The following is a 26,746-nucleotide window of genomic DNA, read 5'->3' as shown; positions in this document are numbered from 1 at the left end:
TAATTAACACTCCCTTGACCTTTCTTTTAAGTGGTGTTGCACAACAGTACAAGTATATGGAAAGAAAACGTGATGAGAGAAACTATGTTGTACATGTATATAAAAAAAATGACATTTATATTCAATAATTTAGAAATTGTTTTTGACATTTTTGTAATTAACAGAAACTATTGTCTAGAAATTTCATCATCAAGGTGAATAAGTGGAGTGTCTGAAATTTAAATCCCGACTTTTGCATATATATATATAATATGATGTTTCTATCAACTAAGCTAAATTAGTACTCCTTAAAGTACTTCAGCGATAGATCCTTCGCAAGATGGGCGATAAAATTTCGTCTCCATTGTCAAACCTCCCTCAGCCCTCAGGGTGACTTTCATCCTCATCGCCACAGATAAAAATTCACTGCTTTCGGGTCTCTAAACTGAGCAAACCCCACGAAGATTCCTACTTTAATAACATTCACCTTAAAATGTGTTTAACCACTTTATAATTACAACTTGCTAAAATACACGTTTATACATACTAGTGAGTGTGCATTAACAAATGCTTGGACTAATTTTGTATGTATGAGTTGGAGTACCTCATATACTTCATTTAATAAAAATTTTGCTAATAAAAAAAATAAAAACTTGCACTCAGCTTTTAAGTCCTCCCTCATTGTCCCTTGGAAGCTCCGTAATAGATGGTTCAATTGCTTGGAGTTGATTAAAACCATGCATTTTAGAGTGACTCACATTTATCGTGAAGGAAACTGTTGTGCAGATAAAATGGCTGCTTTAGGCATCAATGTTGATGGTTTTTATTGGTGGGATAATGTTCCGCCTAGTGTTCAAGGAGATTATATTAGTAATTTAATGGGTCTTCCGTCTTTTACATTTCATTAAATCCATTGCACTCTTTTTCCCTTATCCTTGGTTTTATCCCTCAAGGTTTTCCATGAAAGGTTTTTAATGAGGCAGTGGCAGGTTCCTTGTATTTTTGTTTCCTTGGGTTTTGGTCTAGTCCCCCCAAGTTTGTTTCTTTTTTATTTCTTTTTAATAAATTTATTAGGGTGCTGCAAATGATAGGTGATGATTATGGGGTGCCAACATAGTTGGGATGTCATAGTTATCATGTGATGCTTGTGCACGCTAATGTTTTATATAAAAAAAAAAAAAAACTTGCACTCAGCTAACTTACACAACTTTTTTTTGTTAACTACTAATATCTCTGTCAACTATGTTAAGCTCTCGGACAACTTATACAACCTTTTAATTATAACTTAACACACCATAAATACATGTATTTTAACAAATGAGTTATTCTTATGTGGTCATGAGACCAAGAAATTAAATTTGATCACACACTCAAACACAACAAATAATTTAATCATTTAAAAAATTATATATTATTTTATTATTACTTTTTCTACATTTATTTTTCTTGTGTGTGTGACCAAGAATGTGGTCCAAATTTTTGGGTTATGGAAGAATATATCTTCACAAATTCTATATACACACTGACACACACACTAGTGGTTGATAACATTTCTCTATCTTTACTTTGTTTTCCTTGTTTAACTTTCAATCATGAATCCTAGTTCTGACAAATATTCCGCTACCCGTTTTTTGTTCTTGACACCCAAAAATATTGGGTTCTTTCAACTATTTTGGGTCTTATTTAGTACTACTAAGTTACACACACAAAACTTTGTCCAATGCCATGAGCTTGTTGAAGATGAAAGCTTCGATGAATACAAGTATCTTGTATTTTTATTTCTATTGTTACAAAAGTTGATGCAGTTGTTTAAGTATCCATTGAAATATGTTGGCTTCACTATTGAGTTATTTTTGAACTTGGCTGGCGGCAAATACAACATTTTTCAGATCATTTTCAACTTTTTCCAAGGTTGTTATTTTAATTAATTACTTTTTGCATGCTTATGTTTTATATAATTAATTGATGTGCCATGAAATATTTTCTTTCGGATTAGTACTATAAGGTTATTAATTACTTTTTCCATGCTTATGTTTCACAGCGTTTTTACATTTGATTCCTTTTATATTTGTTAGCTAGATTTTGTTCATATATGTCCAATTTTTTATTTTTTTTTAACAAATCATGTCCAATTTTAAATTTATAAGTTGAGTTGAAATTTTAATTACAACAGAAACAAAAATGGTTAGCTTTTGATGTTTTTATATTGTGAATAAGGAGCTAGTGTGGATAAAAATGTGTAAGGTATTTGTCGAAATTTAACAAACTCAAATTAAATTGCTTTTTCTTTTGTCTTTGCCTTCTTGTACCAAAAAAAAAAAACTCAAATTAAATTGATCAAATTTACTGGACTGAACTTTGTAAATTTAACTTTGGTGGAAGGATTTGGTGGGCTTAGGGATGGTGAGAGGAGTGTCCGGAGATTGATTGCATGACGCTTTTGAGAAACATCTTGGTAATGGGAGGGATATTAAGTTTTGGTTGGACACTTGATGTGGTTCGGTTCCTCTCACGGAAGCTTTTCCTCGTCTTAAATTATCGCTTCAACCGGAAGATACGATCTATGACATGGGAGTGAGAACACTTGGGAGGGATCTTGGGAGGGGTCTTGGCAATTAAAATGGAGAAGACCCTTTTTTGTTTTGGAGGAGAAAGTTTTCACTCGCCTTTGGACATCCATTGAGCTTGTCCAAATTTATAGTGACGAGCCTTCAATTGGGTGTTTCGTTTTGATAGTCAAAGTATTTTTTCAGTTAAGGCGATTACTCTTTTCTTCTTAATAGACTATCTCATTAGTTTCCTCGGAACAAACTTTGGTGTTGTCTAAAGTTTGGGCTGGTTGGACGGCGTTGAAAGTTATGGTGTTTTCTTGGAAAGTCTTATTGGCTAGAATTCCAACAAAGTCCAACTTAATTGCAAGGGGGGGTGCCTCTCACGGGTGGTTCACCCTTTTGTGTTTTATGTCGGGGTTGTGTTGAATCGGATTACCACCACTTCTTCCTCTTCTTCTTCTTCTTCTTGGGCAATTTGGGTGGACATGTATAGATGATTTGGAGTCGTTGAAGTCTTCTCGGGTAATATTTTGGTTCTCTTGGATAGCTTTTTATCATCCGCCAATTGAGGTAAGAAAGCTAAGAAAAGTCTCCTTTTGATATGACATGGTGATTTGAGTTCTTTGGCGTACTAGGAATGAGAAATTTTTTTCCAATACAGAACCGGTGTTAAGTGAGGTTATCGATAGAATTAAAGTCACTTCTTGAAAATGGTTGTTGGCCAAAAAAATAATTCTCCTTTTATGTACTCCCTCTATAACACTTTATAAGCAAAAATGCATTTTTTAAGTTCATTTTATATTTAGTGAATCTGATCTATAATATAGACCAAATTTATTAAATATACAATGAACCTAAAAAGTGTATTTTTGCTTATAAAATTGTTGTGGAAGAAGTATTATGGTGGCATATAGAGTCATTTGATTGTATATTTTGTAAGGGTGTACGTGGGCCGGATTGGGTTGGGTTTGACCAAAACCAAAACCCAAACCACATATGGTACTCCGGGTTGGGTTTAGTAAAATAACCACCCGTTATAACATTGGGCCGGGTTGGGTAAATCCACTAATTTCCGGGTTGGATTGGGTTGGGTTGTGGGTTACCCAAATTATTTTTCTATTTTTTTTATTAAAAATCTAAATATTGAATCATCATATTTTCTCATAAAAAATAACTCAATGTATCTTCTTGAAAAATAGGGTAACTTTTTTTCACTATAAAAAATAATCACCCATTTTTTGTGTGTAAATCTACTAATTTACGGGCTGGATAGCGTGTTATCCAAATGATTTTTTTGCTTTTTTTAATATCAAATGACTAAACCATGAATCACTATATTTGTTTATGAAAATTATTCAATTTTTTAAAATTTTAAAAAAATAATGCGAAAAGTTATCATATTTGTTTATAAAAATTATTCAATCTTTTTTATTTTCATAAAAAATAGTATAACTCATTTTCAATATAAAAATATTTAATAATCAAATGAAAAAATCTTTAGTATTTTCATAAAAAAATTTCAAGAAACATAGCACTAGTGGGTTAGTGGGTTTTTTGGGTTGGGTCCGGTTTTACCCGAAACCCGATTTTTTAATGGGTTTTTCATTTTTGAAATCCATATCCACCCACTTGCCCGACCCAACCCACTTTTTTGGGTTGGATTGGGTGGGTTTGACCGGGTCGACCGGATTTGCCCAACCCATGACACCCCTAATATTTTGGAGCGAATACTAAATGTACTTATCCTACGAGAGTGGGTAGAATATCTCCTGTACTAAATTCATGTTTCTCCAATTTTTCATACATATTCTATTTGTTTGCTGTCTAAAAAAAATGTTAACGTTTTCTATTTTTTTTTTTGGAAACCATTTTCACATTTGATTCATTTTCCTCTTTATTACAAGATTTTGTTCATTTTTTTATTTATAACTTCAACGAAAATAAAAATGGTTAGCTTTTGATGTTTTTATAACTTCAACAAAATAATCTTGTGTCTAAATATCATTTCTCTATTGTGAATAGGTAAGGAGCTAGTGGATACAAATTCAGCAGATTATTTGTCAATTATGGGTCATATTGACAATAGAGTGGAGTTGGACAAAAGCATCCAACGTGAAGACCCAAAATATAATGTTGCTTTGTCTATGATGGCTTCTAAAGCAGCTTACGAGAATAAAGCTTTTATACAAGATACTGTTGAAAATCATTGGAAGGTACTATAAATAAGTTTGTTTTTGTTCTCAACACACTGAATTGCACAAAATTAATCTGAATATTGTCATTTTTAAAAAATACTTTCAGAAATGCTATTCATATATTCTTTCCAAACCCAATTCTCTCACTAAATATTTTTTTATAAAATAATCTAGTGGCTAAAAATTTCACCCTTAAGTTAAATAAGTGAGATATTCAGATTCAAACCTCAGTCATTACAAATATATAATGTGATGTTTATGCCACCTGAGTCAAACTCATGTGGACAATTCATCTCACTAAATTTATTCAATATTTTTTTTTTGGGCAAAACAAAAAACTAACGCTATGCGCACAAAACCACCCTGCAAATTCATCACGACACTCTACACCAATTTTGGTGGTAGCAACCCATCGATTGTCAAGTTTGACCGGAACCAATCCGGTTCACACCACTTTATACTTGTTCACATGTATAACCAGTCCTATGACCTGATGGAAACCGTCCACCCCGCTTTCATGTTTGAGTTTAACCGATCTGGATTTGAACCCTATATCTTCTCTTTCAATTGTTTTTCCTTTATGCTTTTTAAATATTTTTTTTACATAATTAAAACTATACGATTTAAAAATAATTAAACTCCATGTGAGTTTACTCAGTTGGTAGGGATGTCACATTTTATATTCAAGGGTTGGGGTACGAACCCCGGTCACTCTATTTATCCATCTTAAGGGTGAAATTTCTAGCCACTGGACTATCTAACAAAAGAAAAATTAAACTATTTATGGGTATCTATATTAATTAATGCTAATTTTTGTGTGTCTTGCATAGATGGAAATTGTTGCAAGCGGTGACTACTGGAATGGTATTCGCAAATATTTTTTTTGAATAAGCCGCAAAATATGTTCTAATAGAATAATTTTTATGTAAATTTCTTATCACTAGATCAAATCTAATTAGCTTAAAATATAACAATTCTATCAAAATAGAGATCACATATCTATCCATACCTATCACATATCTAAAAAAACACCTACAACAACAAATAGCATAAAGGGATGAAGCTAAGAATTAAGTTTACGTGGGATCGAATTTATATTGTGAATCTGTATTTTATGGACCACTTTTTTTAAGTTGAACTTTTTGCATCTTTTATTTTTACGTTTATTGTAATTTTGGTCTTAAAAGAAATATATTTTGTCATTAAATTCAATATTTGGGATATAAATTAAAATCACCATTTTTGTACAAAAGAATATCATTTTTAGGGGAGAAAATATACGTCAAGATTAAATTTACATCAAATTCATAAATAGAACCCAAAAAGTTGAGTTAAAAAGGGCAACCATTTTCGTGAGATTATAAAATGATGCGACTAAAAGTGAAATTAAATCAATAATATAATAAGATACTAGTATAAAAAATATCTTAAAAAATTTTGGGGAGATTGTGGCCTCTGTTGGTCCCCTTCTAGCTCTGTTCCTATGAATATGAGTACACATGGGCCGACTCTAACTATTAGAGGTCCGACCTTGAAAGTTAAAAATGGACCCTTTAAAAAATGTAAAAAAAAAAATTTGAAAAATAATTCTCATTTAAATTATAAATTACAACAATATAATATAAAAAAAATAGTCATCTAACTAACATACTGACAATCTACATGTGACCATCTTTAGATCAAAACAACAGTCAGGTTGATTATTGTTTGATTTTTAAAACTTTGTAGATTATCAACAAAAAGCTACAACTGAAGCTTTTGTGCTCCTAGATAAGAGTAATAAATATGACACCTACATAGTAACTTTCAGAGGAACTGAACTCTTTGATGCTGATCAATGGTCTTATGATTTTGATGTCTCGTGGTTAGAGCTTCCTGGTTTGGGAAAAACTCATGCTGGTTTTATGAAAGCCTTAGGTTTACAGAAAAGCAACATTGGCTGGCCGAAAGAAATTAAAACAAATCCTAACCATGCACCTGAAGCCTACTATTTCATTAGAGATTTACTGAAGAATCATTTGAATGAAAATGATAAAGCAAAGTTTATTGTGACTGGTCACAGTCTAGGTGGAGCTTTGGCGATTCTGTTTCCTGCAATATTGATGTTGCATGAGGAGACACTTCTTTTGGAGAGGCTTCAAGTGGTGTACACATTTGGTCAACCAAGAGTTGGAGATGGTATATTTGCGGAATACATGGAGAAGAATTTGAAACATAATGGTATTAAGTATTATAGGATGGTTTACAGCTATGATATTATTCCTAGATTTCCTCCTGATATCAAGGATGACTTGTTTAAACACTTTGGGACATGTCTTTATTTTGACAGAAACTATAATGGAAAGGTATGTAATTTTAACTAATTTTATTTTCCATGTGAGCCAAATCATTTTACCTCAAGTACATTTATATTTAATAACTTTAATTTTTTGTATAAATTTATAGAAAGTGCAAGAGGAGCCAAACAAGAACTACTTTTCTTTGTCAGCGATATCACCGATGACACTGAATGCTATTTGTGAGCTCATGAGGAGCTTCGCTATGGTGTCTAGATTTGGATCAGAGTATCAAGAGGGATGGGTTTTAAGAATATTTCGATTTGTAGGCTTAGTATTTCCTGGAGCACCTAATCACCTACCCCAAGATTATGTTAATGCTACTCGATTGGGATCAATTCCCTCCAAGGTGGATTGATGCTTGTATTTTGTTAGTTGAAGTAACAAAATACTCGTAGGGACGCACATGTTGGTTATCATATTAAGGTAGAGTTCTAAGTTTATAATAAAATATGGATTGAATTAATATTTGTAAAGATTTTATACGCCGTCAATAAATTGTAATCTCCTGATCATTTATAATGTTTGCCTTTCATTATAATTATTTCTATACCCACCTATATGATTGGTTGCTATTTTTTTTTTTTACAAAAGTAACCTAATTAAAAGTAGTCTAATCAAATAATTCATCAATAAGAGTGACAATTTGGTCTATCTTTATCTACCGGTGGGTGCAAGTCCGAGGAAGTTAACAACGTGTCAACCGATGATTGAGGTGTTGCGGCGAACACTTGCCTCTTGCGAGGAACAAGTATGTTAGCCTTGGTGGTAGAATTATGTTGTTGAATGCGGTCTTTAGTGTCATTCCTATCATTTTTTTCTTTCTCTTTTATGAAAACGCCAATAAGAGTGTGGACAAGGGTGGTGAGAATCCAAAGGGAGTTCCTTTGGGGGGGGGCTTGAAAAAAAAAGGGTTATTAGTTGGGTGAAGTAGAGGATGTGTGTAAACCCAAAAGAAAAGGGGGGTTGGGGGTGAAAGACCTCCATTTGATCAATGATGATTTTTTAGTAAGTCTATAAAATTATCGTTAAGTAATAATATTTTTAATAAATTCGTCTCCGCAATGATTATGAATTTCAACAATTAAAATAAACTGGGGAGAGTTTGAGATTATAAAAACAGAAAAATATAAGAGATTTGGATTTCATATGAGAAAAGTGATTAGGTTGTTTCAAATCCATTCTTTATCATTATTTGGTAATTGTGGTCATACATCACAATTCATTCTTAATATTACGATGAATTAACACAAAAATAGTTAAGATCACTGTCCTAACTCAGAACACTATTCATTAATAACAAAACCCTAATGTTTTAGGCGAGTTCGAAATATAAATTAACTTAAACTAAGGGTAGCAAAATGGATGGATTTGGATACTAATGGATGGATCAAAATAATTCATCAATCCATTATAATCCACTAAAATTTTCTTTAAAATATCCAATCCATCCATTAAATATATGATTCATCCAATCCATCCATTATGATATCTTAAATTGATGGATATTCATCCGATCCATCTTTTAAAATATATGATTTTTAAAAGTAATTAAAATATAGTTATTAATTGATTAAACAACAGATTTATTAACTATTTCCAAACATAATTTTATCTCATTTTATGATGATATTTTCTCTTCCCCCCTCCCATGAATCTTTTATACCCCCAATATTCCAATTTTGCCCTTGCAGAAACATTCGGTTCGCAGAAATCGAAATTTTTCTAGTGCAAATTCAGAGTAAATTTCGGTTTTTAAAAACCGAAATTTGTTTTCAAGGGAAAAAAAAACTTCGGTTTCTACGAACCGAAGTTTTTTCAAGGGCAAAATTGGAAATTCAAGGGGATAAAAGATTCATGGGGGGTGGGGAGAGAAAACTTCTTTTATGATTGAATTTGTTTATAATCAATCCAATAAAATATTTTTAACTATGCCCAACCAATTTTTTTACAAAGCCCAAAATAGTTTCTTTCTACACCACCGTAAATCAGATTTATTATAAACTTAAAAATATTTAAATACTTTTACATTAATAATTTTAATTTTTCTAAAAAAATTAATAAATAACATCAGTGCGGCGACATATATATATATACTCCCTCCGGCCTCTTTCACTACAAGAAAATATAGGATTTGCTACCAAATATTAACTACCAACACAGTTAGTAGCTAATCTCAGTTAAAACTACCCCTGTTTGACCGGAATTTGCTTACTTTTCATTTTTGGTGTCACTGACTCACTTTTTTAGCTTAAAATTTAGCAAATTACTTAATTGCCCTGAATCTCTTCACAATCTTCATTAGGATTCCTAACACTCTGAAACTAGCATTCTTCTTACGAAACCCTCAAAATCGCTATCACTCTCAAAATCCCTAATACTCCAATATTGAATCCCTAACCGCACTCATGTTCATCACGATTCAGCATCGAATCGCACTCAAAATCCTCAATGTTCATCACAATCAACATTGAATCCCTAACTCACTCTTGTTCTCGTCAACACGATTCAACACTGAATCCAGAACTCACTCTCGTTCATTCGCACCATCACTTCTTCAGAATCGTGAACGGTTCTCGTTCGCACCATTGCTCACTCTCGTTCGATCTAAGGTATTGATATGTGAAACAGTACAATTCTCTTTTTCATTTCTTTGGCACCAATTTTCATGTAGTAATTGATTTCCTCTACTTTGTTTCTTGGATTTTGTGTTAATATGATGCGATTCTATGTCTCTTTTGTGATTAATCAATTCAATTTATTGTTTTAATTTTGCAAATTAGCATGCCTAGTTTTCGTTTGCGAGTGTGTGATTGATTATACATAGGGATTTAGAACTGTGATTGTTGGTTATTTTATGAATCATTTGTGTTTGATTTTGGTTCTATTACTCAATTTTTATCTTTTAACGTGTTTACATGAGAAAGCTTAGTTCTAGATTTGATTTTGAGTTGAGGCATTGTTATTGGTGGTGGCATGAGAAAGTTTTCTTGCTGTAGCAGTATGTTTGGATACATACTCTTGTGTAGCTTTAGTTATTGAATTATTTACGGTTGCTTTACTTGTATGTGTATGTATACATGTATATTTACTTGACGATTTGGACCAGATTTTTAATACAATTCTAGTTACTATATCAGATTTTTAATAGGGAATAGAGGGAGTATTTTACTTGTTTGACAAAATGGATCTTTGAATGTTGTTTTCTTTGTTCTTTGAAATGCTTATAGCTTATGGTTGTTAAAAATTTCCACAGTTAGATGTGCCTATATATATCAATATCAATTGAATCACTCAGCCTCACTTCAAAATATTCCTAATTTTATTGTCAATTTCTCTGTTAGAACAAACTGCGAAGAAATAAGCTGAGAACCTGAGGAGTATTTCTAAGAGGTATGAACTCTATAAGAAGAGAAGGACAGAGGCAATTACCAGTTTATTACAGGAAAAAGTAAAGGTAAATGAAAAAGAGTGATGTTTAGACTTGCTATTATTTTTTATAATTATCAGGAACACATTAAGAAATTGACTCTGAATTTGTTTTGTAGTTGATGAAGAGTGATCAGTCTCGGCTTTCCCTTGAAGCACATGAATTTGTTTTGGGTAAATTGAACTTTTCTTTGGCTGAGTTCTTAGTTCTTGATAACATGAGGCATTAAATAGATCAATATATTTACTTGCTAATCGATTTCATATTCAAATTATGCATTACATTAGTTCTGTTCATATGTTTATTAACAATAATCAATTTCACTTCTACTTGTTTATGGTTTTAATATTAAAATCTTCCAACTTTTATGCTTTTTGTTTGAATATTTGTTATTATTTTTATGAAATTATTCAGAATTTGAACATTCTCAGACTTGTTTATAGACGAGAAAAGTTGTTTAGTTATATTCTTGACTTGGTATATGAGCTCAATTCTTTTTGTATTTGTTTTCATTTCTTTGTATCATTGGACTCTTATGTGTTTAATCTCTGCCTGTTCAGGTTGTCCTACTGATGATTGCTATTGCAAGCGTGCAGTTAAGTTAATATATAGTAAAAAAATTATTGTTAGAGATGCCTAAGAGAGGATATCTTGCCTGCTATATCGGCATCTAATTACTTGTACGTTACTTTGCTCAAATTTTCTTGTTAAATTGCTTTATTTCGTTTGTCGTATCTCGTATGCTGTTCATTATAATCTTTGATCTCTAATTTTTGCTTCTGGGAGGATCATATTTAATTGGGTGTGTAAGAATGCCTTAAAAAATTATTGTAATTTAAATTTTTTATAGATGTATAGTTTAGATTGAGTTTAAAGTATCATCATGAACATTTGTCAGTAATAAGATGTAATGAGTGTATATCACGAACATTTAACATAGCTTTTTTCGATTTTTTAATGGAGGATAATCAATTTATAATTAGCTTGGTTTTGGGCATGGATTCATAATTAGCATTTTATAATTATAAATTTTTCAAAAAGGCTTGAATTTGGCTGCGAAATAGCTAGGAATATGTTGCTAGAGATTTATTGCGAAATCTTTGTCACAAAATCCTAGCGATTTAGTTAGGAAGATAAACTTTTCGACCATATTTAACTATGTATTAATTGGGAATTAGCTAGGATTTTCAATATATTAGTTGCAAATTAGCTAGGAAATATGTTGCTAGATAATTTGCCGCCCAATCCATGCTAGGACCTATACGACAGCTAATTCACAACAAACTTGTAGCAAACACTGTTTTACTAGCGATTAGCTACGGATTAGCTGAAACTGGCGTGGTAGCTAACCCCAGATTTTCTTGTAGTGTTTTGTAAGCCAAGATTCAATTTTGCACACTTATTAAGGAGTAGTTTTTTTTGTATTAATTTTATGTTATATTTCTAATGAAACTCTTAAAATGACCTTATAATTTGCATTGGAACTCTACAATGTTAAAAAAAATATAACAATTAATGAGGGTACTTTTGGAATAATAACATTAAATAAAGTTGATTTTGATAACTTTTGCTTATATTTAAGGACAAAAAAATCTGTTGAATTTTGCTCGTGTTAATTGTGCTTAAAATTGATGGCAGTGGCACTGCATTCTAGTCTGGGTAGTGTTCGCTGCCTAGAGAGGGAATATGTAAAAGGTTGGCTTGTTAAAACACTAACGGATCAGGGAGTTTGATTTCTAAGGCGCGAATGGATCAGGGAGTTCGCTTTCTAAATAGTAAATCTGTCTGTTACAAAATAGCAGAGAAATAAAGAAAAGACATTGCACCATAATTTCAAAGACAATAGTTTTATTGATTTTCATTACAACCAAAAACAAAGTTACATTAGATAGACAAAACATAATCATTAACCCCCATTTGGGGGAAAAATAAAATCGAGCTTGGGGTAAAAAGAAATCAGGGCTTAAACAATTAAACAGAAAAAATACATCAGTAAGCCCCTACTTATGGTAAAAGTAAAGCTAAGCTTAGACAGAAAAATACATCAGTAAGCCCCACTTTGATACTACAACCAACCAATTTTGCAGGATATAACAGTCTCATTTGTGCCTGGAAATATCTCATTTGTGTGGTTCCAATTATAAGCTTGGTAGGACCCGTTTCGTTAACTCATATCGTTCCCAATTAGGACACAAAAAGTCCCTCGTCGATTACAATACCGCTCCCAACCATGTTGACAAAACAACACCGGTGAAAGCGATATGAGTAATTGACGATGAACTATGTGGCTGTTTACAAAAGAAAAACTAAGCAAAATAAACAAAACAAACAAACTAAAAAAATGAAAGAATATGAGAGAATGAGGGAACATGGTAAATAAAATGACACATAGGGATAATGAATTCTGATTTACCGGAGCTATGACACAGCCACACATGTGACTAGTCACATTTGACCATGTGTCATTCACTTTTGACTGTATGGGTGGCTGTTTTTTTCATGTGCCGGCAAGTTCACTATGTGGTATGTGAACTTAGTTTGCAGTGTAGCATGCGAACGGTGTTTTACAAGAGTTTTCCATTTTTTCACACTCGCATCATATGTATAGTTGGAGGCCTAGTGGGCGCATGCGCATGCAAGACTCGGGGGCACGATATAGGACCTTAAAATATATAATTATTAATAGGGTCATGCTAAACAGTGCCCCTAGGGCACTAGTCAAGCATACTAAAAAAGGAAACAAATGATAAAGTTAATGATGAGAGATAATAACTTTTCACTTCATTAAAACATTGAATGCACAATTTACAAGATAAAATTTCTATATTTATATCCTTAACTAGTACATCGGGGACACTGTTTAGCCTTTTCCTTATTAATATAGGACCTTAAAATTTCAAGACCCTCAAAATTAAGTCTGAATTTGAAGGCTCGATACCATTGTACACTTGACACATGGGTGTGGGACAAACCTAATTATCATTTATTTGTCTTTTTCAATTTTGGACAACAAATAATTTATTTTATGTGTGAACAAAGATAATAACAATATACAGTTCTTTTTCACAACAACCAATCCGTTGCTGTGTCAACAAAAAATAATTAATACTCCATTGACCTCTCCACCGGTGTTGCAAAATGTATCATGCATGCATGTATGGAAAACGTTTATGTACTATTTTATGTGTACTGTTTTTTTTTTTTCCCTTCTTTTTTCTCATTAATTTCCGAGACACTTTTTAAGAATTTGATTTTTAAAAAATATTTATAAAATAAATTAAAAAAGTTTAATTTTCAATGAATTATTATATACATTTTTAAAAGAACTTATTTTTTAAAAATCTTTAAAGAGTGTTTTAAAAGACATTCGTTAGCATTTTTTCTTAATGATATTATGTTAGAAATCTCACACATTGCCTAGAGATATAACATAAGTAGTCTTTATAAGGATAGTGTAAATCTCAACTCTCAAGCTAGCTTTTGTGGTTGAGATCCAAACATATTTAACATGATATCGGAGCTTATCCTAGATCTAAGTATATTTAATATGGTATCAAAGTCTATCCTAGCTAGATTCATTTGTTGTTTGTTATGGAGAACTCTCATGTTTGAGCCACCTATTGTTGTTGATTTCATGTTCCAGCTTGTTCAGTCCTGGACGTGAGAGGGTGTGTTAGAAGTCCTACATTGACTTGAGATATGACATAAATAATCTTTATAACGATAGTGCAAATTTTAACTCTCGAGCTAGCTTTTGGGATAACATCCGATCATATTTAGCATATTAGATAACAAATTTTTGAGAAGGACCATTGATCAGGACCACTTTTATTGGCAACGTTTTATTTTATTTTATTTTATTTTTCATGTCGTTTATATTATGTGGTGGTGGTATCAATTACATTCAATTATCTTACAAGTACTTGACAAAAAAAATCCAATTATATATTGAATTTTGTGGTACCAAATTTTTTCACCCCTATAACCTTACCCGATTCTTCTCAGTTATTATTATATATGCATTTTCTTTCAATCAAACATATATACGATCCAATTTCTCTATCTTTTATTCCTTATTTAACTTTTTAAATCATGGATCATAGCTCTGACAAATTTGCAGCTACTGGATTTTTGTTCTTGCAACCCAAAAATATTGGTTTCTTTGAACTATTTAGGGTCTATTTTGGCACTACTAAGTTACACAAAGAAAACTTTGTCCAATGCAATGAGGTTGTTGAAGAGGATAGTTTGGATGAATACAAGTCTCTTGTATTTGTATCGCTATTGTTACAAAAGTTGATGCTGTTGTTTAAGTATCCATTGAAATATCTTGGCTTCACTATTGAGTTATTTTTGAACTTGGCTAGTGGCAATTGCAACATTTTCCAGATCATTTCCAACCTTCTCCAAGGTTTGTTATTTATCTCTAAGTACTACTTTTGGCATGGTAATGTTTATATCTTAAATAAATATAAGATAAGATATATACACTTTAATCAAAATATTGATATATTTAGTACAAATTTTAGGTCAAATATACAATATCTTTTTTTGTTGAAGAGATCATATTAATTTGAAAAATACTTGAATAGTCAATAGAATTTTGAACATTAGATTTGGACACATAAAAAAAAAGTATTTAGTAAATGAAAAGGTATTATATTTTTTTAAAAAATTTACACGTGAATAAAAGGTAGACAAGTAACAAGTTGCGCTACTAAATCTTTCTATATAGCAAAACTTAATCTTTAAAAAACTACATTCATGAGCTTAAGCGACACAACATTACTATGCATGACATTTGAACTCTTTTCAAAAGGTTTACAACCTCTAGTGCTAGATTTGGACTCATATAAAAATACATATTATTTAATGACTTAAAAATACAGATTATTTTAATAATTTTTCCTTTCTACTTTTTGTTTAATTATTTTTTTAAATGTGTTGCCACATAAAAATTTCTACTCTCCGTAAAATCTTGTGTTTAAAATCGCATAAAAAATTGTTTGTGCCAAGAATGTAATTCTTCAATAGGCACAATGCAACCAGAATGTAATTATATTTAGGCACACATATATCATTGAATTTTTTTTTTTTAAGATAAATAATTTAATCATATTATTTAATATTAATCATTTTTTTTTTGAAAAAACAAATATTTATTAATAGATGCACCTTATTTTTTATATGGAATTTTTAGAAAATGTTTTAAAGACACATCCTTCAAGTTAATTTGGTAGGGCATACAAATTTTTATATTTTTTGTTATCATTAGAAAAAAACGTACATCAAAATAAAAAATGATTACCTTGATTGTTGGTTAATAAACTGTCTGCTAATAAAAAAAAAATGATTAGCATTTGATGTTTAAATAATTACGTGAACAGGTAAGGAGCTAGTGGATACAAATTCAGCAGATTATGTGTCAATTATTGGTCATTTGGACAATAGAGTGGAATTGGACAAAAGGATCCAACGTGATGACCCCAAATATAATGTTGCTTTGTCTATGATGGCTTCTAAAGCAGCTTACGAGAATCAAGCTTTTATACGAGACACCGTTGAAAATCACTGGAAGGTACAAATTAAATCACTCTTTGATTAGTTTCTTTTGATCAAAGGATGATAATTAACATATGTATAATTTATTTATAATAAATTGGCTACTCTGATAAGGCAAATGGTACTTCTTGACTTTCATTGATCATAGCAAGGTCTTATATAGCCAATGTACAAGATACAAGTTAGTTACAAGAACTTAACAACCTTAAACTAAGCTAACTTGCGCCTTAAGCTTCAGCTGCAATCACGCGCGTGCCTTGACAGCAGGCCTGACTCATAGGCTTGGCAAGCTTGCTCATGAGCATTGCATCTAACTAGCTTATATTTTATCAATATACACCTAACATTGCCTCTCCTAAACTGAACCATGTCAAGGCTTCAGTTTATATCTTCAAGCTTACACAAACCAAGCATATCTCTGAACTTGCAAAAACTCTCAAGGGATAAGGCCTTGGTCATAATATCTGCAATTTGCTCAAAGGATGAGCAATGTAGCAGCTGTACCTTTCCATCTTTGGTCAAATCTCTGAGAAAATGAAACCTAACATCAATATGTTTACTCCTTTCATGCATCACTGGATTCTTTGACAATTTGATTGTGGAGCTGTTGTCACAATACACTGTAATACAATCTTTTTTCCTGCTGCTGATGTGATCAAAGTATTCTACTCAACCAAATGGCTTGACAAGCACAATTGGCTGCTGCTATGAATTCAGCTTCAGTTGTTGACAGGGTCACAATTGGCTGCTTTTTGGAACACCAGGACACAGCTTTTGAACCAATCATGAACACATACCCTGATGTACTCTTTCTATCATCAAGGTCTCCAGCATAATCTGAATCTGACCACCCAACCAGCTCATCATTCTTTCCCTTTTCAAACCACAAACCATAGCTCACAGTCCCTTTCACATACCTAAGTATTCTTTTTACTGCTGCAACATGAAGTTCTGTAGGCCTCTCCATAAATCTAGCTACTAAACAAACTGAAAATGCTAAATCAGGTCTAGTGGCAAGCAGATACATCAGACAACCTACCATTTGTTTATAACTGGTTGAGTCACAAGCTATTCCATCTTCATCCTTCTTCAATTTGTTTCCAGGCACAATAGGGTTGCATACACTATTGTAGCTTTCCATATTGAACCTCTTTAGAACCTCACAAGCATACTTCTGCTGAAACATGAAGATCCCTTCTTTTGTCTGTTTTACTTCAATCCCAAGGAAGTATCTCATCTTGCCCAAGTCAGTCATAGCAAAGTTTCTCTCCATTGATGTTTTGAATTTATCAAATAGGGTTTGATCATTTCCTGTAAAGATGAGATCATCTACATACAAGCTCACAATAATGATTCTCCCATCTGATTCTTTCTTTACAAACAATGTGTGTTCATGAGTACACTTGACAAACCCTTCTCTGCAGAAGTAGGCTTCAATCTTGTTGTACTAAGCTCTTGGGGCCTGCTTCAGACCATAGAGAGACTTCTTCAGTCTATACACCATCTCCTTTTCTTTCTTCTGATAGCCTAATGGTTGCTCCACATATACAGTTTCATCTAATTCACCATGTAAAAAGGCACTTTTCACATCAAGCTGAAACACATATCAGTGTGGTTTGTTGCAGCTATAGCTAGTATTGTCCTTATGGTGTCCCATCTGGCCACAGGTGCAAATACCTCATTGTAATCAATGCCATGCTGCTGAGAATACCCTTTTGCAACTAATCTAGCTTTATGTTTCTCAATCTTTCCTTCCTCATTGTACTTAGTCTTATAAATCCATTTAACACCAATTTTCTTTGCTCCAGCAGGTAAGTGTGTTAGTTCCCAGGTGTCATTGCTTTCAATTGCTGCTATTTCTGTGTCCATAGCCTTTTTCCATACATCATGTTTAGCTGCATCATTGTATGTCATTGGATCTTCACTAGGGCTGAAAAAGGCTTGACTGTCACTACTTTCTCCTGCTTCATAATCTCCAACCTCATAGTCATTCAAATAACCAGGTTTCCTTGAAACTCTTTTGCCTAGTTCATTTACCTCATTGCTCCCCTCTTCTTCTGAATCAGATACAGTTAGATCCATTTCTTCACTGAGGGGATTGATGGCATTACTAGCATCATCAGGTGCATGAACTTGTGCATCATTTGAATGATCATGATGACTACTTGTTGAACAAGTTTCTACATCAATTTCACAGTCAATCACTTGCTGACTTGAATTTGATTTCTCAGTTACCTTGTTCTCCCAATTCCACTGCTTTTTCTCATCAAATCTAACATCTTTGCTAACAAGAATTCTTTTCTTTACAGGATCAAACAGCTTGTATGCTTTTGATTCTTCACTTATACCTAAGTGAACACATATTATGCTTTTGTCATCTAGCTTTTTCCTCAGATTATCTGGTATATGCACATAGCCAATGCAGCCAAAATTTTTTAAGTGGCTTACAGATGGCTTGATCCCACTCCAAGCTTCTTCAGGTGTGACATCTTTCACTGCAAAAGTAGGGGATCTATTAAGCAGATATACAGACCAATTCACTGCTTCAGGCCAAAATGTTTTTGGTACATTTCTTTCACTAAGCATACACCTGACCATATTCATAATGGTTCTATTTTTCCTTTCTGATACTCCATTTTGATGAGGAGTATAAGCAGCTGTGAGTTGCCTCTTAATTCCATGAAGATCACAGAATTCACTGAACTCATTTGAGGTATATTCACCACCTCTGTCTGTTCTTAAGCACTGAATGGACTCTTTTGCCTCATTTTCAACCATCACTTTGAATTTCTTGAACATTGCTAGAGCTTCTGACTTTTCATTCATGAAGTAGATCCATGTTCTTCTGCTTAGATCATCTGTGAAAGTGATGAAATACCTCTTTCTTCCATTTGACTCAGGGTTAATAGGTCCACATATATCTGAGTGAACAAGTTCAAGCTTGGTACTAGCTCTCCATGAACTTTTCTTTGGCACATTTTTTCTCTGCTGTTTACCCTTCATACAATTGGAACACTCCTCTTTTGGCTGTTTCAATTTTGGCAAACCAATCACCATTTCCTTATGAGCCAGCACATTCATACCTTTGAAACTGAGATGACCATATCTCTGATGCCATAAGTTGGCATTATCATTGCTATCATTTGAAGCATTCATGCAGTGAGGGACTATAACTGGTGCTTTGATAACAAACATTCTATTCATTGTCTTGTGTGTGGCCATGATCAACCCTTTTTCCTCATGAAAAACTTTGCAAGTGTCATTCTTAAAGATAACAGTTAGGTTCTTTTGCTGTAATTGGCCTATGCTTAACAAATTATTCTTCAGGCCAGGCAAATAGTAAACATTTGTAAGTACTTGAGTAAAACCTTCAATATACAATTTTAGGTTACCTTTTCCTTCAACTGCCATCTTTGAATCATCACCAAGCTTGACTGAATCTTTGAAAGTGCCATCATATTCAAAGAGCCAGTTCTTATTTCCCACCATATGATTGCTGCAGCCAGAATCCAAGAACCACAGCTCATTCTTTGCATCAGAAATGGTTGAATCTTGAGATTCATTAGATTTTGTTCCTTGAGCCATTAGCAAGATTTCTCCCCTATCATCAAACTCAGCATACTCAGCATAATTTGCATTGTCTTCCTCCCAATTAGGACATTCTGACTGAAAATGACCTAACTTATGACATTTATAGCATTCAACCAGTTCTTTGTTGAATTTTGATCCTCTTCCTCCTCTACCACGGCCTCTACCACGACCCCTTGCATTAGAGTTATCTCCTCTACCTCCTGAGCCTCTTCCACCATTAGAAACCTTCAGAATTTGCTCTTGTTCATCTTTCTGATGCCTCATTCTTTGTTCTTGAACCAGCAGGCTGCTTTGCAGCTGATCCACAGTCATTGTGGTGGTATCATTAGACTCTTCAATTGAGCACACCACATAATTGAACCTTGAGGTTAAAGATCTCAAGATCTTTTCAACTATTGTGCTCTGAGTGATGGTGTCACCAAGGCTTGTCATCTTGTTCGCAATACTCAATGTTCTTGAAAAATATTCATCAATAGACTCACCAATTCGCATGTTCAGCATCTCAAATTCTTTCCTCAGAGCTTGCAGCTGAGCTCTCTTGACCTTGGTGGATCCACAATACTTCTGGCGCATTGAATCCCATATCTCTTTTGCAGTGCCTCGAGTGAGGATTGTTTCAAGAATGGATCTTTCTATTGCTTGAAACAAGAAGTTCTTTGCTTTCAAATCTTTCAACTTGCTCTCTCTTGCAGCTTGAATTTGCTCTTGAGTTGCTCCTGCAGGAGCCTCAATTACTCCATCCTCGATGAGACTCCAATACTCTTTGGATCTCAAGAGATTCTCCATTAACATAGACCAGTGATCATAGTGGCCATCAAACTTGGGAATTGATGGTTGCAGGTAGTTGCTTGAATCCGCCATGGAATCTTCAAGCAAGAACACGATGAAGAACTTTGTAACTAACTACGGTTATTGCAAAGGCTGGATCTTTAGAAGGTAAACTGATACCAATTGATAAGGCAAATGGTACTTCTTGACTTTCATTGATCATAGCAAGGCCTTATATAGCCAATGTACAAGATACAAGTTAGTTACAACAACTTAACAACCTTAAACTAAGCTAACTTGCGCCTTAAGCTTCAACTGCAATCACGCGCGTGCCTTGACAGCAGGCCTGGCTCATAGGCTTGGCAAGCTTGCTCATGAGCATTGCATCTAACTAGCTTATATTTGATCAATATACACCTAACATACTCTAGCTATAAGTTCAAAAAAAAAAAAAATTTACTTACAAAGATACATAAATTTTAGGCTTAATTGCACATTTGGTCTCTTATCTTTATTTTAGGTTTCAAGTTAGTCTCTTATCTTTTAAAAGTTTTAAATTGGTCTCTTATCTTTTGTTCCGTTTAAGGAACCAATTTGAAACTTTTAAAAGATAAGGAACCAACTTGAAATCTAAAATAAAGATAAGGGACCAAATGTGCAATTAAACCTAAATTTAATTTTTATTATAAGCAAAGATACATAAATATAATTTATAAAAGTTAAACATCAACCTTTACAAACAAGGACCGAAAATTTCTCATCCCACCCACTCACTTTCTCACCTACCCCCTGTTTTTCCATTTTTGCCCTTGGTCAAAAAATTTGGAACGCGTTTTCCGAATTTTTTTTGCCTTTAAAAACAACTTCGGAATGTGTTTTCCGAATTTTTTCCAAATTTGAACTAAAAAAATTCGGAAAACGCGTTCCGAATTTTTTGACCAAGGGCAAAAATGGAAAAACATGGGGTAGTTGAGAAAGTGAGTGGGTGGGATGAGAAATTTTCACAAGGACCTATGTCCTATACATGGCCTGTCCCGAGTATTTGGAGGCCCGGCTTAAATATTAAAATGGACCCTTAATAAAAAATATAATTTTTAAAAAAATCATGTTTTACACAAAAAAAATTGAAATTCATGCTCTATTTAAATTATAAATAACATTAAAGACACAATAATTATCATTGTAAATAACATAAAAGATATTTATCATAATCAAGGCCAATTTTAATTTAATTTGAAATAAATAGAGCTAAAATTATGCAAAAAAATGAAATTGCGGGATTTGAACCACAAACCATATACACACAAACATCACAACTTACCACTAGTCTATTAATGCAAATGCAATACTTAATAAAAATTGACAATATATAACTAATAATAATGTAAGGTCTCGAAATTTTGTGGCCTAAATTTTTATCGAAATTTGGAGGCCCGATGCCGTCACATATGTTGCATGTGTGGTAGGGCCCGATAGGATGTCTTTTATAAATGATATTCACATATATTCTTTGCAAACTCAATTCTCTTACCGGTCAAAAAAACATTTACATGTATGTATCCCACTAAATTTACACAATTCCAACTATTTAAGTAAATATGGATGAATTGTTTAAGTGTTTCTTAGAATTGAGTATTTGGCCTAACTCAACCCTAGTAATCGGCTTGTAAGGTGAGAATTGTCTCTTACTTATAAGCCATTGTCCAGGCAAACTCGCATTCGATGTGAGACTTCTTAACACACCCCCTCACGCCGAACACTATTATGCTTGGTGCGTGGATATAAATTGTGGGTGACCCGATAGCGGGTGGCCCAATGGATCTTGGAGAGAATTTGATACCAATTGATACGGATTGAACCTAACTCCACCTCAAAACCATGGTTCAAAGGGGAGGATTGTTGAATCCTATATGAAACCCTCACATCGGGTTCATTACTTCCGATGTGGGACAATTGATATGGATTGAACGTAACTCAACCTCAAAACCATGGTTCAAAGGGGAGGATTGTTCTATCCTATATAAACCCTCACACCGAGTTCATTACTTCCGATGCGGGATTCCAAGTTGGGTTCATGAAGTCCAACAAGCACATGGAAATCGGTAACCAATCCGCCCGCTGAACAATCGGCGTCCTGACGGTTCATGCTTTCCCTTTCTTTTTTAGGGTTTATTCTTCCCGTTTGGTCCCGGCGCCCAAGGATCGAAACTTGCTCTAAATTAGAATTGAATATTGGATCTAACTCAATCCTACAAAACCGACTTGTAATTAAGATTTGGAACTTCTTAACAATGTGATGTGGTGTGCGTAGTAATTAAGATTTGAAATAATTTATTCTTTACTAATGTTAATTTTGAACTCTTGCATAGATGGAAGTTGTGGCAAGCGGCGATTACTGGAATGGTAAGTGCAAAAATAAAGCTTACTCTCATGTTTTTCCATTAAAATAAGGGTGATAATGACTAGAAATATCAAAATTGTTAGGTCAAAACGTTATGATTGCGATTTAAACTTCAGTCCTCTTTTTGTATGTGTAAATTTACCATAGTTTTTCATTTTATCCATGTACTAAAAAAATAATAATAATAAGGATGCAATGGATACATATTTATCGGGTATCCATAAAAAGTAAGTATAACATATAGGGTGAAAACCGTTATTACGAGTACTATAATTACAGGTATAATTAACCATAAAAAGTACTCTCTCTCTAAAAATATAATATTACTAAACTATCGCACCATTTTAATAAAAGATGGGGTAAATAATCATTTATCCCTGCAAAATAAGCAAATTTTCGTTTACCTCCTTATCCAGATTTTTTTCTGTTTACATCCCTGCAAAAAATAGATTCCATCATTTTGCCCCCCATGTGTACAACATGGCATGTGATTGTGCAAATCAGCTGACATGACTTGTACTCGTGAAAAAAAATATTTATTTTTTAAATTCCACGTCAGATAAAAAAATTTTAAAAAAAAAATTCCTAAAAAAAAAAAAATTATTTCCAAAATAAAAAATTCCTACAAATAACAAAAACATTCCTACAAAATTTTAAAAAAAATTTCCTACAATTTTGTTTCCTAGAAACTTTACTCCCAAAATACTAACATTTACTCCAAATAAAGTTTATTTTCAAATTTTTTTTAATTAAAAAAAACATAATCTTTATTTTTTTTTTAAAACAAAACTTTATTTTTTTTGTTAATCTCTTTGAATTAAAAAAAAATAGAAAAAAAAAAGTTTTACATTTGAGGCTTCAATTCTTATGTGATATTAAATTATGCAACAACCTTAGGTTGCACTATATCCGCAACACTAAATTATGCAACAAAAAAATAAAGTTTTGTTTTTAAAAAAATAATGATTCTGTTTATTTTTTTAATTTAAAAAGATTTGAAAATAAATCTTTATTTTGGGAGCAAAATAAGAAGAAAAAAAAATTATTTTGCGAAAAAAATATTTGTAGGAAATTTTAAAAAAAATTTTGTAAGAATTTTATTTTTATTTGTAGCATTTTTTTTTAAATTTTGGGAAAAAATTCGTTTTTTTATTTTGCAAGAATTTTTTTTTAAAGAAAATATTATCTGAAATGGAAAATAAAAAAAATATATAAATTATTTTTTTCACGTGTACAAGCCACGTCAGCAGATTTTCACAATCACATGTCCTGTTGTACACACACGGGGCAAAATGAGGGAATCTATTTTTTGTAGATGGTAAACAGAAGAAAAAAAAAATTACGTAAGAGGGTAAATGAAAATTTGTTTATTTTGCAGGGGTAAATAATCATTTACCTAAAAATATTTAGATTACAAACCTAAATATCTAATCAAGCTGGTCGCACATTTGTTATTAGCTTTATTAGTTGATTAGTTGATGTTCTTGATGTGTCTTTTGTAAGGACACAATCCTTTTTTTGTTTTTGTTTTTCTTTTTCTTTACCTCATGTAACCAAAAAAATAATATAATCATTTAAAATATGTTTTGGACGTTTATAGTTTTGAATAAGTTAAATTCTTTAGTTTAAAACTTTCATAATTCAAAACTTCAAGAGCTTTAAATACTTTTCTCTAGCTCGGTTGTTTAGGATGAAGATATATATCTTCATTGACTCGGGTTCAAATCTCTCACTATTTTGTTTTTTAATTATATTTTTAGTAATAGTCAGTGTATTATTATTTTATTTTAAAATTTTTCACTTTAAAAATTATTGACTCAGCCCTACCCAACATACTCGAACTCTATCGACCGTCATCCTAGATTAAAATACTAGCAATAAGGTTGATTATTATTTGTTTTCTGAAACTTCACAGATTTTGAAGGAGAAGCTACAACTCAAGCTTATGTACTCCTAAATAAAAGTGACAATCACGACACTTACATAGTGACTTTTAGAGGAACTGAATTCTTTGATGCTGATCAATGGTCTTGTGATTTTGATATCTCATGGTTGGAGCTTCCTAGTCTTGGAAAAACTCATGCCGGTTTCATGAAAGCTTTAGGTTTACAAAAAAGTAATATGGGATGGCCTAAAGAAATTGACAAAAATAATCATGGCCATGCACCTGAAGCGTACTACTTCATTAGAGATTTACTAAAGAAGCATTTAGATGGAAATGATAAAGCAAAATTTATTGTGACCGGTCACAGTTTAGGTGGAGCTCTTGCTATTCTATTTCCTGCAATATTGATATTGCATGAGGAAACATTTCTTTTAGAGAGGCTTGAAGGAGTGTACACATTTGGTCAACCAAGAGTTGGAGGTGATATATTTTCTAAGTACATGGAGAAGAATTTAAAAGAAAATGGTGTTATGTTTTACAGGATAGTTTACAGCTATGATATTGTTCCTAGGTTGCCCCCTGATTACAAAGATATCTTGTTTAGGCACTTTGGGACATGTCTTTATTATGACAGAAACTATAATTGCAAGGTACGTCATAACTACTTCCTTCATTCCTTTGTAAATGTCTATTTCCTCCGTTTCTTTTTAGATGTCTTTTGACTGCAGATTTAACGTTTCTAATTAATTGTCGTTTTGGTATTTTAAGGGTAGATTTGTCAATTATACCATTATCTTTTTCAATAAAACTAATTAATGCTACATATTTGGAAAATTAAAGTTTGTTTCTTTTAAAAAAAAAAATTGGTATATAACATATTAAGTTTTTTTTTGTACATAACGTATTAAATTTATTGAAAAAAGAAAATGTGTGCAGAAACACACTTCGCTAATTTGATGTTACTATTCCAAAAAGACTGTTAAAAAGGAACTGTGTATTTAGTAGAGTATATAATTTTTTTCACCCACACATATAATTCTTTTTAGAGAGTATATAGTAATAACTTTTTTGTATGCGACATTTACAGAAAATGCAAGAGGAACCAAACAAAAACTACTTCTCTTTGTCAGAGATAATTCCGATGTCATTGAATGCTTTTTGTGAGCTCATAAGGAGCTTTTTTATGGTTTCAAGATATGGATCTGAGTATCAAGAGGGATGGCTTTTAAGAATTTTTCGACTTGTGGGTTTAGTAATTCCTGGTGCATCTAATCACATACCCCAAGATTATGTTAATGCTACTCGGTTGGGATCAATACCCTCGAAGATGGATTGATGCATGAATTTTGACATTTGAACTATCAAAATACTTGTGCAAATGCACAGGTCATGCGAAGTTGATTATCATATTAATATAGGCCGATTTTAACATGCACAAGTGCTTCATGTCTTTCATGGTACACAAGTTAATGATATCATTATAACGAATACGAATTTTACAAAATTCACCGTTATATTGATAGTTTATATCATATAGATCATCCATGTCAAATTTTAAAGAAATTTAAAATCATATGATATGTCATTGACACCCATCAAGATTAACGGTTTATGAGTTTTTATTAAATATCGTTATTTTTTATGGATCTCAATGACATATCATATGATTTTCAATTTCGTTAAAATTTGACATCGATAATCTATATCATAAAAAATTTCAATCCAACGGTAAATTTTATAAAATTCATATTCGTTATAACGATATTGTTAACTTGTGCATCATGAAAGACATGATGCACATATTCATATTAGCCAAAGCCATTAATATATAGACAATCTAGAGGTATTTCTTTCTTTTTTGGTATAAAAAATCCTAATATTTCTAAGTTTGTAATAAAGTATGGATTTAATTTTCATACACAGTCGGTGCAAAGGTAATTTTTTTTTGTATTAAGATTAATCATCTGGTTCTTAGGAAAAAAGGTTCTAATAATCCAGAGTTCAACCACACAAGATAAAAAGTTTAACCAAGTTGGTCAGACTTGAA

The 26,746-nt window shown here is 32.3% G+C and overlaps 2 protein-coding genes and 1 long non-coding RNA gene across 4 annotated transcripts; all 3 read left to right on the top strand.

The window, feature by feature from the left end:
• The first annotated feature begins 1,508 nt into the window (after positions 1-1,508).
• LOC123906244 (triacylglycerol lipase OBL1-like) lies at positions 1,509-7,600 on the top strand. 2 transcript variants are annotated; one of them, XM_045956109.1, is made up of 5 exons: positions 1,509-1,890; positions 4,554-4,744; positions 5,557-5,590; positions 6,455-7,071; positions 7,172-7,600. In XM_045956109.1, the coding sequence occupies exons 1-5, from the start codon at positions 1,572-1,574 to the stop codon at positions 7,418-7,420; spliced, it is 1,410 nt and encodes a 469-aa protein (XP_045812065.1). In that variant the 5' UTR covers positions 1,509-1,571; the 3' UTR covers positions 7,421-7,600. The 2 variants fall into 2 exon arrangements, with proteins under 2 accessions (XP_045812065.1, XP_045812066.1); XM_045956110.1 differs by having other exon boundaries at positions 1,765-3,101; positions 7,172-7,580.
• A 1,733-nt stretch (positions 7,601-9,333) lies between these two features.
• Positions 9,334-11,299, top strand: LOC123906243. The gene is made up of 4 exons (XR_006808810.1): positions 9,334-9,674; positions 10,407-10,519; positions 10,611-10,665; positions 11,053-11,299. It is a non-coding gene; the product is annotated as an uncharacterized LOC123906243 (long non-coding RNA).
• Positions 11,300-14,450: 3,151 nt separating this feature from the next.
• On the top strand, positions 14,451-26,746 carry LOC123906242 (triacylglycerol lipase OBL1-like). Its single transcript, XM_045956107.1, has 5 exons — positions 14,451-14,903; positions 15,880-16,070; positions 22,783-22,816; positions 24,730-25,349; positions 25,787-26,746. Exons 1-5 carry the CDS (start codon positions 14,585-14,587, stop codon positions 26,033-26,035), a joined length of 1,413 nt encoding a protein of 470 aa, XP_045812063.1. The 5' UTR covers positions 14,451-14,584; the 3' UTR covers positions 26,036-26,746.

The sequence above is a fragment of the Trifolium pratense genome, linkage group LG2 (genome assembly GCF_020283565.1).
Source record: "Trifolium pratense cultivar HEN17-A07 linkage group LG2, ARS_RC_1.1, whole genome shotgun sequence".
NCBI classification, from domain to species: Eukaryota; Viridiplantae; Streptophyta; class Magnoliopsida; order Fabales; family Fabaceae; genus Trifolium; species Trifolium pratense.
The sequence above is the reverse complement of the archived record's forward strand: the minus strand, read 5'-3'. Positions and strand labels throughout refer to the sequence as shown.

What these genes read in the sequence shown, in the direction of transcription:
- LOC123906244 (XM_045956109.1), top strand. Translation starts at nt 1,572, where the DNA reads ATGAATCCTAGTTCTGACAAATATTCCGCTACCCGTTTTTTGTTCTTG. An exon ending in AAGCGGTGACTACTGGAATG is followed by an intron (nt 5,591 to 6,454) that starts GTATTCGCAAAT and finishes AAAACTTTGTAG; the next exon opens with ATTATCAACAAAAAGCTACA. An exon ending in ACAGAAACTATAATGGAAAG is followed by an intron (nt 7,072 to 7,171) that starts GTATGTAATTTT and finishes ATAAATTTATAG; the next exon opens with AAAGTGCAAGAGGAGCCAAA.
- LOC123906242 (XM_045956107.1), top strand. Translation starts at nt 14,585, where the DNA reads ATGGATCATAGCTCTGACAAATTTGCAGCTACTGGATTTTTGTTCTTG. An exon ending in AAGCGGCGATTACTGGAATG is followed by an intron (nt 22,817 to 24,729) that starts GTAAGTGCAAAA and finishes GAAACTTCACAG; the next exon opens with ATTTTGAAGGAGAAGCTACA. An exon ending in ACAGAAACTATAATTGCAAG is followed by an intron (nt 25,350 to 25,786) that starts GTACGTCATAAC and finishes CGACATTTACAG; the next exon opens with AAAATGCAAGAGGAACCAAA.